This window comes from Thalassophryne amazonica, chromosome 16 (assembly GCF_902500255.1).
Source record: "Thalassophryne amazonica chromosome 16, fThaAma1.1, whole genome shotgun sequence".
NCBI classification, from domain to species: domain Eukaryota; kingdom Metazoa; phylum Chordata; class Actinopteri; order Batrachoidiformes; family Batrachoididae; genus Thalassophryne; species Thalassophryne amazonica.
Genome location: NC_047118.1, coordinates 55255343 through 55275843, shown reverse-complemented (window position 1 = coordinate 55275843; position 20501 = coordinate 55255343). Strand labels below are relative to the sequence as shown.

The window sequence follows — 20501 nt, the reverse complement described above, 5'->3', positions numbered from 1 at the left end:
CTTTCCGTCTGTGTGCTAGCTTTTCTTTTTGTAGGATTTAAGTTGCACCCCCCCACCTCTCATCCCTTTCATTCTCTCTTACTCTCTCCCTCTGTCTCGTGCCAGCCTGCATCCCTTCCTTTCAATTAGTCAAACCTGCAGAGATCCTCTACAGTGCGGCCCCTCCTCCACCAAACATCTCTGTTCTCTTCTCCTCCCTTTCTGTGTCTTGATGGTTCTGTCACTTTTTCTCAATTAACGGACCTGACTGGCAGCTTGGCCTGCTCCTCCTCTCCTCTCGCTCGTCCTTTCCCGTGCTCTTCTCTCTGTTCCCGCGCTCTGAAATGTTACAGCAATTTCTTCAGAGGCATTGCAATTAGGTATTTATGTATTTTGCCTTTTAGCAAACGTGAAAGACATAAGTGCCTCATCAGTGCCGTGTGCAAAGGCTGGACAGTTTACCAGTGAGAAAGAAGCCACTTTGCTGCCTGCGTTTAATTCAACAGGCTTAATTCCCCTCTGCCTCCGAGTTCTGTTCTACAGCTCGGCCTTTGTGCTCCGTGTTGTTGGTCTGCGGCTCTCCACCGATTATACGGTGAGAAATGTCTTCAGAACTTCTGGAAATCTCTCTCAGGGATGCAGCGCTGTTTGTTCTGCTTCTACCCGCTGCTCCACCTGTGCAAAAGACAGCATGCCTTGCAAGCGCTTCTCCATCATTCACTTGCCGATGCTGATTTGTTCATGGGTGTGTGTGTGTGTGTCTGTGTGTAAGTGAGGAAGGCAGGAAAGGAAGCAAAGCTGCTGTGCAGTCAGGAGACTGTGCTAAGACCCTCCTCACATCGCCTGCAGCAGCAGCAGCAGCAGCTTCCCTTGTCCTGGCTAGATTTATGGCTGAATGAGCTCTGCTGAGCCCAGCGGTCCCCCCTCTTGCCACCCCATTGGAGGGCATGCTGAAACTGAGCGGGCTGGCATTATCGGGCACAGCCAGACCACGCTGTGAAAAGGGATTACGCCGCCAATCGTCACGCTCACAAACAACACGCTGCCGCAGAAATAAAAAAAAAAGCTCCTCTCTCAGCCCAGCTCGGATAAAGACTGCCAAACAGCTCTCTTCTTTTCTCCCTCCCAAAATTAGAGAAAAATGTCTTGCTAAAACGAAGGACACCCCCCCCCCCCCCGTAGATAAATTGGCACAAATGGGTTTGCTTATTAATCACAACAGCAAAGACAGAGACGGAGACAAAAGAGGAGCGAGGTGCAAAATAGGTAAAAGAAAAAAAGACCCTTCTGCCCTCCTCAGAAAGCAGCACCCCCTGTGTTATTGCAGGGCTGTTTGCCCTCTTTGTGCATTTCATTAATTAAGACGTGAGGATGCCCCCATTGTTCTACCGACAGAAGTAAGACATTCAGCACTCATAGCTGCTGTAGGAACCGTGCCATTGCACACACGAGGCTAAATAAACTACATCTGCACTTTGTGGGATCAAGTTACATGCTTGCCAACACAAATACGCCTGTCTTTCATTTAGTCCTGGCCTCGTTTTACCCCTGCTTTCTCGCTCACTATACAGTGGGACTCAATAGTTTATGAACACTTCAGTTATTACGTGTCTGAACATTGGGACAAATTCAAATTAAAATATAACATAATGCTAAAATACCCTTGGCCATATGAGCATAAAAATAAGAAACAGAATGTGACCTTTTGACCTCTTAAAATAGGTCAAGGTTAGCCATCTTTGAACTTGTCCAAGGTCTGTGTTCCAAGAATGTTCCCTGTGAATTTGAAGACCCTGGCAGTAATAGGACTGGAGTTATGATGAGCACAGACAGATGGGCGAAAGGACGCCAAGCCTTCACAATACCCGATGGCCATATTTTGGCCTCAAGGAAATATGAATAAATCAGGCTTTTGTATATATAAAAAAATCTAAAATGATGCCCTTGAAAACTAATCTCTACAAGATGACATGAATGAAATCAAAATAATAAAGTTAAAATGAAGAGTTGGTGATGGAACACTTTTATGTAACATATGTAAATCATCACTTTTACAGCCAGTTTTCTTCCAAAAAGGCCCCGGAAAAGCTGTGTTTGAACCACTTTAAAAGTGATGCTGGATGGTGAGACGGGAGAAGAAAGGAAAAGGAGTCATAATCTTGGAAGCAGAGGCGGTTTCTCTAAGACTGCAAGGGAAGCTCAGCTTCCCCTAAAATGTCAAAAAATTAAATGGTCAAATATGTACAGTTTGTTCGCATTTCATTGACTATAAATGTGTTACAACACGTTCATCTTGAAGACGAGTTTGTTCAGAATCAGCTACTTATCACAAATTGATTGACTGTTTTATTAACTTCTCATAAATCTTTTTTCTCATAATGTCTGTGGTCAGTGCATTTTCCTGTAGAAGCCGAGCGTCCTTCCACTTCAAAGGGACTGCCTGGAAATGTTTCTTTCATTGCCACAAAATGCGACGGCCATTGGATAAAGCCACTATTTTGTCCCGCCCCCGAACGCTGAGCTTCTCTAGGGGTGAATGGAGCTGTGGGCGGGTCTGGATGCTGGAGTTCTGCACAATGATTGGATGATCAGTCGAAAGGCTGAATCCCGTTTTGATTGACAGCTATAGGAATGAGAATTAGTTTGCACATTTTTGCGTATTTATGCATTTTTAAATTTATGCCAAAGTGTTTTGCGTGCACTATAAATCAGTCAGTGTTAAAGGTGGACAGAGAAGCACACTGGAGTCAACATTATGTGAGAAGCTCGAGGTGACTTACTCTCTGCTTCGTTCTTCAGTATGTGTTTAAAAGTCGTCACATGTTAATTAATGTCCGGGTTCGCAACACAACATCAGCGTATTCATAATTATAAGTCTATCTGGGCATATGTGGTAATAATTAGTGGTTGGTGACGTATTTTATTCATGAAAATTAGTGACAGAGAAACCGAAGCGTATTGAAACACTGAATCAGTATGAAGCAATGGTTCAGTGTTTTGAAGCTTTGATACAATTAGATACGATGACATCTGCTGGCCAATCTTGAAAATAACATCTGAGTGGAACAATGCCAAGAAACCTTCTGCACTGAAACCAAGCGCACTAACCACTTGGTAATTGTGCCATCATAAAATACTGTATGTAATGGAGATATAAATTGTGAAATGCTTGTGCAACTAGCGACTGTTATGACCATTTTACATATTTGAATTTACATATAAATAAATTCACAAATTTTATGATGTAAGCCAACAATGAGCTTCCCCTCTTTGACACACCAGCAGCCGCCACTCTGCTTGGAAGTCTCTTCATAATGGCCACAGAGATAAATGTGTACATGGAGTAGACAATCATTGTCACAGTCAGATTAAAGAAGATATACAATGGCAGTATCATGGGTTCAGAACAGGAAAGCCCATTTCAGTAATTGTTCAATGTACATTTCATTCCCATACTGCATGACTGCATTACTTTTGACACTCAGTACTTCATAACAGCGCATTATTTCTGCTATAAAGCAGCCTAGCAGCCTCATCATAGAATTATTACTCATATTAGAATTGAATTATAAACAAATAAACAAACACCGAGGAGTTCAAGCATCAAAAACGCAGATGAATTTTTGGCACAGAATTGTACAAGTACATACTAAAAACAGCTGGCTTCTTCTATGCTGTGCTTTCTGCTACTGTATGTGTTGCTGCCCCAGTGGTGAATAAAATGTGAGCAGAGACAGTGCCAATATGCTACAGCATAGTCATTAAAAACTTGACAAATGTCCCTCCTCTTTTATGAAATATGTATTTTTAGGTAAACAAGCCAATTTTAGCTTTTCCTAATTTCTCAAGGAAAATAATGCCTACATTAAACAAATTATTGGAGCAGATTGCATTGCATCACATTAAATAAGTCCATAACAAAAAGTATTGTCTGTGAGTCGTGTAGTAGCATGTCAATCAATCAATCAATCAATTTTTTTTATATAGCGCCAAATCACAACAAACAGTTGCCCCAAGGCGCCTTACATTGTAAGGCAAGGCCATACAATAATTATGTAAAACCCCAACGGTCAAAACGACCCCCTGTGAGCAAGCACTTGGCTACAGTGGGAAGGAAAAACTCCCTTTTAACAGGAAGAAACCTCCAGCAGAACCAGGCTCAGGGAGGGGCAGTCTTCTGCTGGGACTGGTTGGGGCTGAGGGAGAGAACCAGGAAAAAGACATGCTGTGGAGGGGAGCAGAGATCGATCACTAATGATTAAATGCAGAGTGGTGCATACAGAGCAAAAAGAGAAAGAAACAGTGCATCATGGGAACCCCCCAGCAGTCTACGTCTATAGCAGCATAACTAAGGGATGGTTCAGGGTCCCCTGATCCAGCCCTAACTATAAGCTTTAGCAAAAAGGAAAGTTTTAAGCCTAATCTTAAAAGTAGAGAGGGTGTCTGTCTCCCTGATCTGAATTGGGAGCTGGTTCCACAGGAGAGGAGCCTGAAAGCTGAAGGCTCTGCCTCCCATTCTACTCTTACAAACCCTAGGAACTACAAGTAAGCCTGCAGTCTGAGAGCGAAGCGCTCTATTGGGGTGATATGATACTATGAGGTCCCTAAGATAAGATGGGACCTGATTATTCAAAACCTTATAAGTAAGAAGAAGAATTTTAAATTCTATTCTAGAATTAACAGGAAGCCAATGAAGAGAGGCCAATATGGGTGAGATATGCTCTCTCCTGCTAGTCCCCGTTAGTACTCTAGATGCAGCATTTTGAATTAACTGAAGGCTTTTCAGGGAACTTTTAGGACAACCTGATAATAATGAATTACAATAGTCCAGCCTAGAGGAAATACATGCATGAATTAGTTTTTCAGCATCATTCTGAGACAAGACCTTTCTAATTTTAGAGATATTGCGTAAATGCAAAAAAGCAGTCCTACATATTTGTTTAATATGCGTTTTGAATGACATATCCTGATCAAAAATGACTCCAAGATTTCTCACAGTATTACTAGAGGTCAGGGTAATGCCATCCAGAGTAAGGATCTGGTTAGACATCATGTTTCTAAGATTTGTGGGGCCAAGTACAATAACTTCAGTTTTATCTGAGTTTAAAAGCAGGAAATTAGAGGTCATCCATGTCTTTATGTCTGTAAGACAATCCTGCAGTTTAGCTAATTGGTGTGTGTCCTCTGGCTTCATGGATAGATAAAGCTGGGTATCATCTGCGTAACAATGAAAATTTAAGCAATACCGTCTAATAATACTGCCTAAGGGAAGCATGTATAAAGTGAATAAAATTGGTCCTAGCACAGAACCTTGTGGAACTCCATAATTAACTTTAGTCTGTGAAGAAGATTCCCCATTTACATGAACAAATTGTAATCTATTAGACAAATATGATTCAAACCACCGCAGCGCAGTGCCTTTAATACCTATGGCATGCTCTAATCTCTGTAATAAAATTTTATGGTCAACAGTATCAAACGCAGCACTGAGGTCTAACAGAACAAGCACAGAGATGAGTCCACTGTCCGAGGCCATAAGAAGATCATTTGTAACCTTCACTAATGCTGTTTCTGTACTATGATGAATTCTAAAACCTGACTGAAACTCTTCAAATAGACCATTCCTCTGCAGATGATCAGTTAGCTGTTTTACAACTACCCTTTCAAGAATTTTTGAGAGAAAAGGAAGGTTGGAGATTGGCCTATAATTACCTAAGATAGCTGGGTCAAGTGATGGCTTTTTAAGTAATGGTTTAATTACTGCCACCTTAAAAGCCTGTGGTACATAGCCAACTAACAAAGATAGATTGATCATATTTAAGATCGAAGCATTAAATAATGGTAGGGCTTCCTTGAGCAGCCTGGTAGGAATGGGGTCTAATAAACATGTTGATGGTTTGGATGAAGTAACTAATGAAAATAACTCAGACAGAACAATCGGAGAGAAAGAGTCTAACCAAATACCGGCATCACTGAAAGCAGCCAAAGATAACGATACGTCTTTGGGATGGTTATGAGTAATTTTTTCTCTAATAGTTAAAATTTTGTTAGCAAAGAAAGTCATGAAGTCATTACTAGTTAAAGTTGATGGAATACTCAGCTCAATAGAGCTCTGACTCTTTGTCAGCCTGGCTACAGTGCTGAAAAGAAACCTGGGGTTGTTCTTATTTTCTTCAATTAGTGATGAGTAGAAAGATGTCCTAGCGTTACGGAGGGCTTTTTTTTATAGAGCAACAGACTCTTTTTCCAGGCTAAGTGAAGATCTTCTAAATTAGTGAGACGCCATTTCCTCTCCAACTTACGGGTTATCTGCTTTAAGCTACGAGTTTGTGAGTTATACCATGGAGTCAGACACTTCTGATTTAAAGCTCTCTTTTTCAGAGGAGCTACAGCATCCAAAGTTGTCTTCAATGAGGATGTAAAACTATTGACGAGATACTCTATCTCACTTACAGAGTTTAGGTAGGTACTCTGCACTGTGTTGTTATATGGCATTAGTGAACATAAAGAAGGAATCATATCCTTAAACCTAGTTACAGCGCTTTCTGAAAGACTTCTAGTGTAATGAAACTTATTTCCCACTGCTGGGTAGTCCATCAGAGTAAATGTAAATGTTATTAAGAAATGATCAGACAGAAGGGAGTTTTAAGGGAATACTGTTAAGTCTTCTATTTCCATACCATAAGTCAGAACAAGATCTAAGATATGATTAAAGTGGTGGGTGGACTCATTTACATTTTGAGCAAAGCCAATAGAGTCTAATAATAGATTAAATGCAGTGTTGAGGCTGTCATTCTCAGCATCTGTGTGGATGTTAAAATCGCCCACTATAATTATCTTATCTGAGCTAAGCACTAAGTCAGACAAAAGGTCTGAAAATTCACAGAGAAACTCACAGTAACGACCAGGTAGACGATAGATAATAACAAATAAAACTGGTTTTTGGGACTTCCAATTTGGATGGACAAGACTAAGAGTCAAGCTTTCAAATGAATTAAAGCTCTGTCTGGGTTTTTGATTAATTAATAAGCTGGAATGGAAGATTGCTGCTAATCCTCCCCCCCCGGCCCGTGCTACGAGCGTTCTGGCAGTTAGTGTGACTCGGGGGTGTTGACTCATTTAAACTAACATATTCATCCTGCTGTAACCAGGTTTCTGTAAGGCAGAATAAATCAATATGTTGATCAATTATTATATCATTTACCAACAGGGACTTAGAAGAGAGAGACCTAATGTTTAATAGACCACATTTAACTGTTTTAGTCTGTGGTGCAGTTGAAGGTGCTATATTATTTTTTCTTTTTGAATTTTTATGCTTAAATAGATTTTTGCTGGTTATTGGTGGTCTGGGAGCAGACACCGTCTCTACGGGGATGGGGTAATGAGGGGATGGCAGGGGGAGAGAAGCTGCAGAGAGGTGTGTAAGACTACAACTCTGCTTCCTGGTCCCAACCCTGGATAGTCACGGTTTGGAGGATTTAAGAAAATTGGCCAGATTTCTAGAAATGAGAGCTGCTCCATCCAAAGTGGGATGGATGCCGTCTCTCCTAACAAGACCAGGTTTTCCCCAGAAGCTTTGCCAATTATCTATGAAGCCCACCTCATTTTGAATGTGAACCTAGATACTTATTGGCTCATTTTATAAGAGTTGAGATGCACAGCCATAATATTACAAGCACAAAATGTTGAATTTTATCTCCTTCTTACTTGCATTCTGCTCTTTCCAGCCATTCGTCCTCACATGGTAATAACTGATAGGTTAGCCTTATGCTTTCTTTCACAATTTCTGGACCTTGTGGCTGCCATGGACAAAATAGATGAACTTCACCAGCAATAGGTTTTTATTTCAGTAAACATTACATAATAAGCTTCACAGAAGACATGCAGTATTATAGCAATGTCATCAGCAAATAACTTCTTAAACACCCAATGGCCTGTTTTAAAATGTGATGCAAAATGTTTGGATGAACATCGTTTTGTTTTGATGCTACAGTTCCACAATATCTATATGAGTGGGTCATAAAAATGTTGCTTTTTTGTCCAAATATTGCAGTGATCTTTTTCTCTGTCCTTTATTTTTTTTTATATTTCTGAATGTGCAATTGCAAAAATTAATTTACATTTGAGTATGGTGCAGTTGCTCCCCAAGTGTTCTTTGTGTAATACTGGGTAAAATTCCTAACCTATTATCAGCCTTTTCCCTGCTGCATAGGTCATCATAAATGCATGACTCAAATCTATTCTTATTGGATAGATTTTCCAGGATAAGTACCAGGAGAGATATAAAGTGCAGTATGTTTCAAAGACAAATTTTATAGATTACAACCATCCCCGAGACTAAGGTTGTCTTGTTTGCATTCTAAACTTAAACATAAAAGGCAAACATGACAAGCAGAGGCAGGACTTATTTGCGTATGAACACCACCAGCTGCATTGGACCTGAAGGATTATGCCGAGTTATCATGAATAACTGAATCGCCGGGGTTATTTTCCTGTCTTATCAATTCTTGTTCCCTTTTCTGCTCTTATTTTCTCTCCCTCTCTCGCTATCCATCTTAGCAGCTCCAGGGTATCCTCGATTCTCAGGGAGTCTGGCTCACACGTTCCTTCCCATGAGCCACTTGGATCACCATGCCAACAGTGGCGTTCTCTACGGGCAGCACCGTTTCTATGACACCCAAAAAGGTGAGGCACGAGATGATTAAAATTTAATCAGACAGAAATAAGACATTTAAATCCAATTTATACAATGTAGTATGCATTAATTTGATTTGGGATATTGATACAAAGATGCCCAGGGACACCATCACGGAAGCTGAATAACATAATTCTGTCATTGCCTTTTCCTTTTTCAACTGATGCATTTGTCTTGACTGCATGGCTTGTTCTCCTTCCACCCTCAGAGAACTTCTATCTTCGTAGTCTCCCGCCACAACCTCCTATCATCTCAGCCAATCACAGTCTGCCACCAATGTCAAGGGCAACTTCAGGACATTCTCAGGGGTCCTGTAGTAGAGATAGAGATCCCGGGGTGGGGACAGGTCTACATAAAGGCCATAAAGAAGGATCTGTAGAGAGAGGAGTTGTTTCTGTCAAAGAAAAGGAGAGATCGAGCAGCAAACAGGAGATTAAAGAGAGGCAACAGCACCACAGCCACCAGCCATCCCAGTCCACACACCACCACCATTCCCAGTCTCATCAACAACATCCCCACTATACACAACACTCACTGCCCCTAGAGGAGGTTAACAGCAGAGCCTTAGAGAGGCACAAGGCTTCCCTCAACATGGAGTACAGAAAGGAACACCTTCAGACCATGGGCAAACCCCTCAGTGCTTGCCTGCACAACAGCAAGATGCAAAATGGAGATTCAGGTCCTGGAGCAGGAGTGAAGGTCTCTATGTCCAGCTGTGGAGGTGAAAGCACAGCTCTTGGTGCAATTGGGGGTGCGGGGAACTCCCAGGCCAGACATATGGGGTCTAGCGGCAGTAGTCGCTGTACAAAAGAGGGTGTGAGTGGGGAGATGAGGATCAGCGAACAAGCTTCAGACTGTCTAGAAAGGGGTCAGGCACCCCTCCACCACTCTTTGCCCTACTCTGTAGCCCCACCCTTGCACATGGGTTCCGCTGCTGGGGGGGCTCACCCCCATCCCCATGCACATCCCCATACCCACCCGCATCCAGGAGGCTTTCACTGCCTCCAGCTCCATCCCAGTCACCCACATCACCCACATCATTCCCACCATACACATCACCATCCAGACTTCTTCTGCCCACCCCCTCCAGCCCCTCTAGCCAATCCTACCTCACATGAGAGAGGACCAGCCAATGGAGGGCGAGATCCTAAAGTCACAGGGCCTACGTTTGTACCATCTGTAGCTGACCTTGGGGACAAATCCAGTGGTCCATTTCAGCTTGGTAACACAGAATGCCAGGGGGTCGGCAATGGAGGGGGAAGTGGCAATACCAAGGACAAGGTAACAGAGAAGAATGGAGGTGGTGCACATCACAGTAACTGGCACAGAAAACAGCAACAACCACAGCAACAGCAACAACCACAACCACAGCAACAGCAACACCCATACAGAAAGACAGAGAAGGCTCCAGATTGGATGCACTCCCATCACCTACACATCCAGCCTACACAGCTTCCCCCACCTCCACAACAACAGCCTTCACATCCCCAACAGCAGCATCAAGTTGCGCGTTCACGCAGTGCAGAGTGCATCAACAGTGGTGTGGACTTGGATGTGTTCAGATCTTCTCTGCCCCAGGGGCCCAAGCCTGGACACTCTGTCACCCATTCTGTTAGCTCTTCTCCCTACAGAGATTGTTCCCATCCAGGGCCACCACCTAACTCATCTCCACTTGGAAGTAAAGGTATGGGCCAACATAATGGTGTTGGGGCAACACATGCTCCTGGTCCTGGCAATGGAGGGAGCTGCTCCTTACAGAGAGATGGCCAAAAAGTAGCCAGGATTCGCCATCAGCAGCATGGGCGTCCTGGCCCAGATGCCCCTTCTCCAGCTGAGATGAACCAAGGGACAAGTCAGGAGCTGAAGAGGAAGCTGGACATGTCTGCTTATGGTTACAACAGCAACAGTGGGCAGCACCATCTCCAGCAGCCCCCAGTGCCACCTTGGGTCATGAGACCTGCACACCACCTGTCACAGTCTGAAGAAGAGCCGAGGAAATCTTACATGGAGTTAGGAAGTACAAGTGGGCAACATACTCAACAGCAGCAGACAGGAATGGGTCTTCCTCCTCCCCAACCTCCTCCGGTACCTCCCCTCACTCAGCAACAGCAGCAACAATCTGAGCCCCAGGGCACGACGCAGGGGGAGAGCAGTGCCATGAAAAACTTAATGAAGTACAGCACCCAACAGCAGCCTCTGCTCCTTTCCCAGAAGACTCCCTTTGGAGGGCTTGGAAACCTCAAATCAGGCCCTGCTGGGGGAAATTGCGCACTACCGGGGAACAAACAGACCCTACCTTCCAGAAAGGGTCCGGGCAATGACAGTGAAAGACCTGATTATAGCGGGCGGAACCGGGATATTGGGGAACCGGGTCATGGGGAAAACGAGGTACGGCAGCCGCCAGTGGGAATTGCGGTGGCTGTTGCCAGACAAAGAGAGCCACCATGTCGATCGGCAGACAGTCATCACAGCAGCCGGCAGGGCAGGGTGCACCCCTCTGTGAAAGGTAAGTGCACGATTTTACCACCTTCATAACGAGGGCGCAGAAAACTGAATGCAATTACGTTGGTGTTTAAAAGTTTGTGTATGCAATTCTCAGTGGATTTTATTACTCATAGATAGGGATGGGTATTGAGTACTGTTTCTTTTCAAGAATCGTTAAGAAATGATTCGATCCACCGACATCAATAGTATTTTTGCTTAACGATTCCCTTATCGGTCCTTCAGAGCGGCCGTTGTTTTTGAGGGTGTTTGTCAGGAAAATGATAATTTCTTTACACTGATTACAGACCCTGCAGCGGGTCTGTAATCAACCGCTTATGTAACGGCTCCACTTTGCCGCTTGAACCAAGGAAGGAGTGTGCTGACCCGCTGCTTCATTGGTTCTCTGCTTTGATGCCCTTCAGAAGTGGCAAGTTTGCTTCTTAACCCCTCTCAAAGCCATTTATGAGTCAATCATGAGTCATTTTTGTGCAGATTAAAGTTATTAACTGGGACTCCTGTCTTGTTGCAAGCAAGAAATGAGAATCGTCCTCCATTCCATTTGACCAGCTCCAAACGCTGCACCACTCTCTGCAGAATCACGTTAGAGTCCAGTCGGAATTAATAACTTCAAAGCGAATCGCCATTTAAAATCAAATGACACCTCTAAAATCAAATGACACCATAAGCAAAGGCTGCATGCCTTTGCTTATGTTTGGAGCAGTGCTCTAACCTGAATGTCCCATTTTGTGGACCCCATTGCGTGCCTCAGGGTATTGCCACGTGAAGCTGCATAAGTTTGGCGGTACGCCACATTATGCAACTCTACATTGGCCTGGTGTGAAAAGGGCTTTCGACTGCAGGATTTCCTTAGGCTCCAGGAAGAAGGCCATAGGTTTTTAAAACTTTCCATTGGGGGAGAGCATGCCTTCAGGACACCCAGCAAAGTCACCCCCCCCACCCCCACTTAAAGGTAGATGTGCCCCATTTGGTTTTGAGCAAAGCCATGACCAAAGTGTCTCTTATGTTCAACAGACGATGCAGAACACAATGCACGACACATACATCTGATTGTTTTATCCTGTAATTCACGTATATTTATTGATTTACTGATATATTTTAAAATGTTGGACTCTGCATTGTCTTCTTCAAACTCTGAGCCACACAAGTCACCTTCTGGGGGTGTGTGTGTGTGGGGGGGGGGGGTTGGATGAAATTCAAGTAACTTTAAGGTAAGAATGTGATCGAGATGGGTTTGGGCAGACATAAAAACAAAGTTGTGTACTAGAATAAACTGCCAGTGTTCCACAGAGTCCCCTCTTGGGTGTAATGTGTTCGACTTGAGAAACCTCCCCAGCAGATGAAACAATCAAAACTAGTGGTTAAGCCAACATTTATCCAACAGGACCATCCCGATCCATGTATCCCTCAGATCCCACCACAGAAGAGGAGAGGAAGAGAATGAGTGGAGAACAGATCAGTCTAACCTGCTTGGACAGAGACCGTGAGACATATATCAGGTAAAAGCATAAATTTATGTCTACATCCATTTGACAACATATTTACGCTGCTCATTTATTTACACCTTATTTTTGTCTTTTTCATAATACTAGGGATAATAAGGAAAGGGTGGAGCTTGCAAGGATCCATCCCTCCAACAGCTGTCATGGAGACCTTGCCTCTCATCTCATGGTCCCAGGCGGGACTTCCATCCAGTCTGGCCAATTAGGAGATCCTGCTGCACATTCTGCTCATCATCACTGGATGCCAAAAACTGGAAGCCCGTCCCTCTGGATGACAGGACACTCTTATGGTGAATATGAGCAGTTTGTGTAATTTAACTATAAAACTGCATTTAAAACTGTTTTTGTCCTCTGCCAAATAATGTCATTTTGCATCCATGCCGTATTGTGCAAAAGCATGTGTTTCTGAATAAATGTTGGTTTTGATGGGAGGATTTTTTCCCAGTAAATAAGTCAGGAAAAGGCCAAAGTTGAGATGTCCAAATCTGAATGGAAAAATTAACTTTTATCCATCCCCGGTATATCTAATACACCAGTTTATATTAACCCTTTTGCATAGGTGTTGTAGACAGTAATAGTTCCAGTAGAAATGTAATAGTTTCATTAGAATTATATGTTTCAAGCAATAGGAAAAAATCCAGCAATGCATTAAAAATGATGGTATGCCAGTGTAAAGTTTGGACAAATGCAGTTTTGTATTCATTCAGAGCTCAATGACAGGTGGTCCTTTTATATCCATATGTATCCATTCAATTTGCATGGAGAAAGGGATTTTTCTCATACCCAGTTATCAAAGGAGAGTAGAGTAGAGAGAGTAGAGACTTGTTTCACCAGAAATATAGGTTGTAAGCTGGGGTGGAAAGGTACACAGAAGTCATGATTGGGTTCACATCATGGTTTAGAATCACGGCTTGGTATGAGTTCAGAACAACTGGCGGGGGGTAAACAAACAGTTTTTTTCTCCCTAGCTGGTGATTGGCACATCTTAGTGATGCATCACATATGGGTTAGCATGTTCAGTGTGTTTATAAGGGTTGTATGGCTCCTCTAAGGGCTGTGCATATGTGGACAATAGAAAGGTTATGGATGATTTTGAGTGGGCAGCATGGTGGGTTAGTGGTTAGCATGGTTGCCTCGCAGCAAAAAGGTCATGGGATCGCTTCCCACCTGGGCCTTTCTGTGTGGAGTTTGCATGTTCTTACTGTGTTTGCGTGGGTTCCCTCCGTGTGCACCGACTTCCTCCCACTTCCAAGGACATGCAAGTTAGGTGAATCAAGGACTCTAAATTGACTGTAGGTGTGCAAGTGTGTTTGAACGTGTTTGCCCATTTATATGTGGCTCTGCGACAGACTGGTCTCTTATCTGTAACCCGCTTCATTTGAACAAATAGTATATGTATTACAAAATCTAAACAGTAACCATTTCTCTAAAGCAGGAATCGGGCACACAGCCCTACACCAGAATCTACCGCCGGGATTCTCTGCAGCCATGCCAGGTCCTCTGCAGCCTGTCCTACCTTTGCCCCAGGATCCTTCAGCACAGCTGGTGGTCTTACCCACTGAGCCTCCTGCCCATCCTGCCAGCCATCACCTGGGTAGGTCTTAACCTTTAGATGTCACGCTGTGAGTCAAGCCTATACATCGAGCGGTGAAATGACAGGTTTGCCAAGTATACGAGGTTTGTCAATAAAGTAACGGTCCTTTTTATTTTTTTCAAAAACTATATGGATTTCATTCATATGTTTTTACGTCAGACATGCTTGAACCCTCGTGCGCATGTGTGAGTTTTTCCACGCCTGTCGGTGACGTCATTCGCCTGTGAGCATGCCTTGGGAAGGAGTGGTCATGGAAAGCCGCGCGGAGGCTTCGCGCGTCACGACTGATTGCTTTGGAAGCGAGACAAAGGAACACCTCCGTTTCTGCATGTCAGAGGATGAGTTTGGACATGTCTATCTCGGCTTTCAATGCTTACCAGTCCAGTAACTATGAGTGAAATTGTGGAATCTGCCGGAAAATAGCTGATGTCCAGCTCTTGTGATAACCAGAGAAAGAGCACACGACGGTCTCGTATCCACAGAGCCATCAGCTTAGAAATGGTGCGGTGGCTTGTGCCGCGTCGTCGCAGCTCGGACCGTGGCGCGCCGAGCGTCCTTAAAGGGGTCCTTAAAGCTGTACTAACAGACCTTATTCTCTGTGAAGCCCGTAAAATTTTCACCGAAAGCCAGATAAATTTTTCGAATGGTTTCCAGGTGCCAGTTTCTAACAGCTTCTGAAAAAATTCTGATGGGGAAAAAAGTCCTTTTCATTCCGCCATTTCCAGACAATGAAAATCCGACGAGGGGGCGGGACCACTCCTTCCCAAGGCGTGCTCACAGGCGAATGACGTCACCGACAGGCATGGAAAAACTCACACATGCGCACGAGGGTTCAAGCATGTCTGACGTAAAAACATATGAATGAAATCCATATAGTTTTTGAAAAAAATAAAAAGGACCGTTACTTTATTGACAGACCTCGTACAACAGCAGGACCCTTGCTGTGTATTCTATACAGTGTGTCACTTATATATTTCAGTGTCCCAAAAATAAACACTAATAGAACTGTTGGTATTCAGTGACCCTGAGCGGGCTGCCTACTAACTTCCTTTTAATTGGCTCATTCTCACACAACCATGAATACACTCAGAGCGCCACACCAGAGGAAGCAGGAGTGTGGGATCATGGGAATGATCACGTTTCAAAAGTCATTCAGTGAACAGCCTGTGAAATTTAATTAGTTCAGTGGTACATTTCCTTCTGTGCGCCGCAGGAAGTGCATCTATAAAGACTTTTCCACAGGAAACATTAGCTAAGTTTATGTTTCAAATTAAGCATTTGTAGAAAGGGTGGGTCAGTTTAGAACATGAGTGATTCAGTTCTCTTAGTGTGGGCCCGCCACTCCCCGGGCCGTGCCTTTGGTGTAGCACATCACCCCACATTAACTTCTTCTGGCCCTAAAAATGACAGGGAGACTGAGTGGGAGGTTGTCCACCCACGCATGGGAACTAAGCTCCCTGCCGGACCATTTGCAGACCCCCTTCTGTGCTTTGGTCGGGCAGGTGGGCTTTTCAGCGGAAAGCCCTCTGAGCCGAATGCTCCAGTGAGACAAATGTACAACTCCCAGTCAAGAATTCTGACCTCTAGTCAACCTATAGCCATCATCATCATCATCATCATCTGTTCACATTTCATCATTGTCATGATGATCTTCCAGCATTCCAGAAAACTCTTGTGGCAGTATTTCAGAAATGATTTGTGTTCTGTGGGTGGGGAGTGTTCTTCTGCTGCAGCCTGGGAAGATGTTATTTTGTGAAGTCAGAAGCCCTTTTGGAGATTTTTTTTTTTTATTTTTTATTTTTTTGATGCTGCGGCTATAAAATGTGAATACAATTACTTTAAAATGATGTATAATGGTTTTGCTGCTTGGAAATGGGTGTGTGGGAGGTATATAATGAGAGATGTGGATAACAGCATGTTTTTCCTGGTGTGCTGACGTGATGAATTGATAAGAAAAGTTTCCCGATGTGTGTGAGCGTGTATGTCCCCTCCGTCACGTTCCTCCTTTTCTCTCTCATTAGATGTGATAGAGCAACCAGGGCTGTGGCCCCCTGTGTATGGCACCCGGGGCCCACCCTCCCACATGCAGCATCCTGCTGTGTATTCCCGATCCCAGTTTCTACGGCAACAGGAGCTGTATGCTCTCCAGCAGCATCAGCAGCTCCAGCATCAGCACCAGAGCCACCAGTCACAGCAGCCGCAACCACAGTCACATCCACAGCAGCACAGAGCTGCCCACAGCATGGAAGCCCAACATCAAGCCGGTAACAACGTGCAGGTGACTATGCAGACAACTTTGACATACAACAACAGAACTGGATATAACATCTCAAACAAGTATGATCGAAATGGCATATTGGTCTATGAAACTTTCTTCCAGAAAATATACATTATGTCCCTTATGATGGAAAAGCAACAGTGGAGTAAATCTAGCATGTGTGAGGTATTAAAGTCATGTGGAACGAGTGCAGTCATGTGACCTTCAATGCTTCTTCCACCATGTTGGTTGGCAAAACAGACACTTGCTCAGGGTATATGTAGGCCTTTTGCTACTGGAATGCAAAGCACCTCAAAGTGTTTTGACACATTTAACAGGTTCGTTGGTTACCAGCTAACCAGTGTTGGGGATTTTCAGCTGGCGAATCCCCTCCCTGTAGTTTAATGTGGGGAGCGAAATCAGAAGACTCAAAGACTGACAGGAAACAGACTTCAATTTTAGATGTCATGTTAAAAGATGCCTTCACTGAACAGAGAGTTGCTACGACAGCTGCCCTCACACAGCGCTCTACATACATCTTCTGCGTGGATCAGTAGAGTTATGTGATTGGTTGACAGTATGTATCATGGCGTCCCAGGGGAGATATGAAGTTATCAATTCGGCCGAGGACAGGGCCATGAGACATACTATCCAACACCAGTGACCAAAGGCAATGACTAGATGCTTTTGGAACTAGATGTCTTTGGAAGATCCATGAGTAGGGCTGGAATGACTTTTTTGTCAAGCGAACTGTTACTTAGGGAAATGCAGATGAGGAGCATCATTTGCATCATGAATGAATGTCAGCTGTGGCATTTTGGCCATGTGGCACATTTCTTTGTGCACGATCCAGTACGCAGATACTTCTGTGTTGAGGAACCCAGCTGCTGGAGAAGACCAAGGGGGGCACCTACGTTCCACCTGGCTACAACAGATGCTTTCAAGGACACTGGGATTGACTGGTTGTCTCTCTGGTATAATTCAATTTCAATTTATTTCATTTATATAGAGCCAAATTGCAACAAAACTGTCTCAAGGCACTTCACACAAGTAAAGTCTAACCTTACCAACCCCTAGAGTAAGCACACTGGCGACAGTGGAAAGGAAACACTCCCTCTGATGATAATGAGGAAGAAACCTTAAGCAGAACAGACCCAGAGGGGTGACCCACTGGTTAGGCCATTCTTCAGTTTTACAAAGCTGAAGAAACAGAAAACAAGAGATCAAAGCAACATCAAAAACAAGGTGCAACTCTTGAGATGACCACGCAAGCATTTATGCTGCAGGCAGGAAATTGCCATCCAAGACCCAAGATGGTACCATAGTGTGGTTGATTAAACAGATTATATCCCACTTGTATTTTTCATCATTAAATCAGTATTTCAGTGTTCATGGAGTTTTTCCATCTTAATTGAAAATAAATAATATGCTATTGTAACATAGAAAATTGATATCAAAGACAACACACATTGACATCAAGCCATATACTCTACTCTGATATGTTTCTCTGCGCGTCTGCAACCCGGCAACATAATAAATATGAAAGTGCATTGAGTGAAAGAATAAGGTCAAATCAAAAATTGTTTTGGTATTCTTGATTACTGGGGTGGTTTGGGTGTGGGTGGGAGGTGGTGATCATAATCTGGTCAAGCGGGATATACAACCCCTGGCAAAAATTATGGAATCACCGGCCTCAGAGGATGTTCATTCAGTTGTTTAATTTTGTAGAAAAAAAGCAGATCACAGACATGACACAAAACTAAAGTCATTTCAAATGGCAACTTTCTGGCTTTAAGAAACACTATAAGAAATCAAGAAAAAAAAAAAAAATGTGGCAGTCAGTAACGGTTACTTTTTTAGACCAAGCAGAGGGAAAAAAATATGGAATCACTCAATTCTGAGGAATAAATTATGGAATCATCCTGTAAATTTTCATCCCCAAAACTAACACCTGCATCAAATCAGATCTGCTCGTTAGTCTGCATATAAAAAAGGAGTGATCACACCTTGGAGAGCTGTTGCACCAAGTGGACTGACATGAATCATGGCTCCAACACGAGAGATGTTAATTGAAACAAAGGAGAGGATTATCAAACTCTTAAAAGAGGGTAAATCATCACGCAATGTTGCAAAAGATGTTGGTTGTTCACAGTCAGCTGTGTCTAAACTCTGGACCATATACAAACAACATGGGAAGGTTGTTAAAGGCAAACATACTGGTAGACCAAGGAAGACATCAAAGTGTCAAGACAGAAAACTTAAAGAAATATGTCTCAAAAATTGAAAATGCACAACAAAACAAATGAGGAACGAATGGGAGGAAACTGGAGTCAATGTCTATGACCGAACTGTAAGAAACCGCCTAAAGGAAATGGGATTTACATACAGAAAAGCTAAACAAAAGCCATCATTAACACCTAAACAGAAAAAAACAAGGTTACAGTGGGCTAAGGAAAAGCAATCGTGGACTGTGGATGACTGGATGAAAGTCATATTCAGTGATGACTCTCGAATCTGTACTGGGAAAGGTGATGATGCTGGAACTTTTGTTTGGTGCCGTTCCAATGAGATTTATAAAGATGACTGCCTGAAGAGAACATGTAAATTTCCACAGTCATTGATGATATGGGGCTGCATGTCAGGTAAAGGCACTGGAGAGATGGCTGTCATTACATCATCAATAATTGCACAAGTTTACATTGATATTTTGGACACTTTTCTTATCCCATCAATTGAAAGGATGTTTGGGGATGATGAAATCATTTTTCAAGATGATAATGCATCTTGCCATAGAGCAAAAACTGTGAAAACATTCCTTGCAAAAAGACACATAGGGTCAATGTCATGGCCTGCAAATAGTCCGGATCTTAATCCAATTGAAAATCTTTGGTGGAAGTTGAAGAAAATGGTCCATGACAAGGCTCCAACCTGCAAAGCTGATCTGGCAACAGCAATCAGAGAAAGTTGGAGCCAGATTGATGAAGAGTACTGTTTGTCACTCATTAAGTCCATGCCTCAGAGACTGCAAGCTGTTATAAAAGCCAGAGGTGGTGCAACAAAATACTAGTGATGTGTTGGAGCGTTCTTTTGTTTTTCATGAGTCCATATTTTTTTCCTCAGAATTGAGTGATTCCATATTTTTTTCCCTCTGTTTGGTCTAAAAAAGTAACCGTTACTGACTGCCACAATTTTTTTCCTGATTTCTTATAGTGTTTCTTAAAGCCAGAAAGTTGCCATTTGAAATGACTTTAGTTTTGTGTCATGTCTGTGATCTGCTTTTTTTCTACAAAATTAAACAACTGAATGAACATCCTCAGAGGCCGGTGATTCCATAATTTTTGCCAGGGGTTGTATTAGCCTCACTTAAATAATACACCAGGGTCAAAACTGGACTAGTCCAGAATACATCTGGGGTATAAAACAGGCCAGCCCACTTTAGCCATGGGTATAGTCTGAGTAGAGGGTATATCACACGGAAGCAAAACCCGTCATGGCAACCAAGATAAAGATTATGACCTAATGATGTCAGTTGCATGGAGTCTGTAGGAATCTAACTTGAAAGTAGTCATAAAATCGATTTTTTTTAACTCTCTAGATGTTGAAGAGGCCAGATGATTCATCAGTTCAACTTGAAGAACTCATTTCTGAGCCCAGAACACCTAAACCAGCCAAGCCATATTCATACAACCCACCACAGAGCAACACGTCTCCACCCGGCGCCTGCACTGCACACTTATCTCCTTGTTGTCAGTCACCTTCTTTACGCCCACATCCGAAAAGTACTCCATCTACCCCCTGTCCCGCTCCTAGTCCTGCCGCTGCAGCCCCCCACTCGCCTTCCATCAGCCCAGCACCACCTCAGATGCCCAAGGGGGCTGAATCCCAGGATAAAAGAGGAGAGGGACAACCAGCACAGGTCTACCCAGAATCTCTAGAGCCTGGTAAGAAGCAGCAAAAGGATCTATGCATGAA

The 20501-nt window shown here is 43.3% G+C and overlaps 1 protein-coding gene across 1 annotated transcript in view; it reads left to right on the top strand.

Moving 5' to 3' along the window:
* Nucleotides 1-20501, top strand: part of LOC117527681 (BAH and coiled-coil domain-containing protein 1) — a 179275-nt gene that overhangs the window by 96260 nt on the left and 62514 nt on the right. The window contains exons 4-10 of the mRNA XM_034190135.1: nucleotides 8539-8664; nucleotides 8883-11180; nucleotides 12561-12675; nucleotides 12769-12968; nucleotides 14111-14272; nucleotides 16294-16550; nucleotides 20125-20470. Of these exons, the coding sequence (XP_034046026.1) occupies nucleotides 8539-8664; nucleotides 8883-11180; nucleotides 12561-12675; nucleotides 12769-12968; nucleotides 14111-14272; nucleotides 16294-16550; nucleotides 20125-20470 (3504 nt within the window). The remainder of the gene's footprint in view (nucleotides 1-8538; nucleotides 8665-8882; nucleotides 11181-12560; nucleotides 12676-12768; nucleotides 12969-14110; nucleotides 14273-16293; nucleotides 16551-20124; nucleotides 20471-20501) is intronic.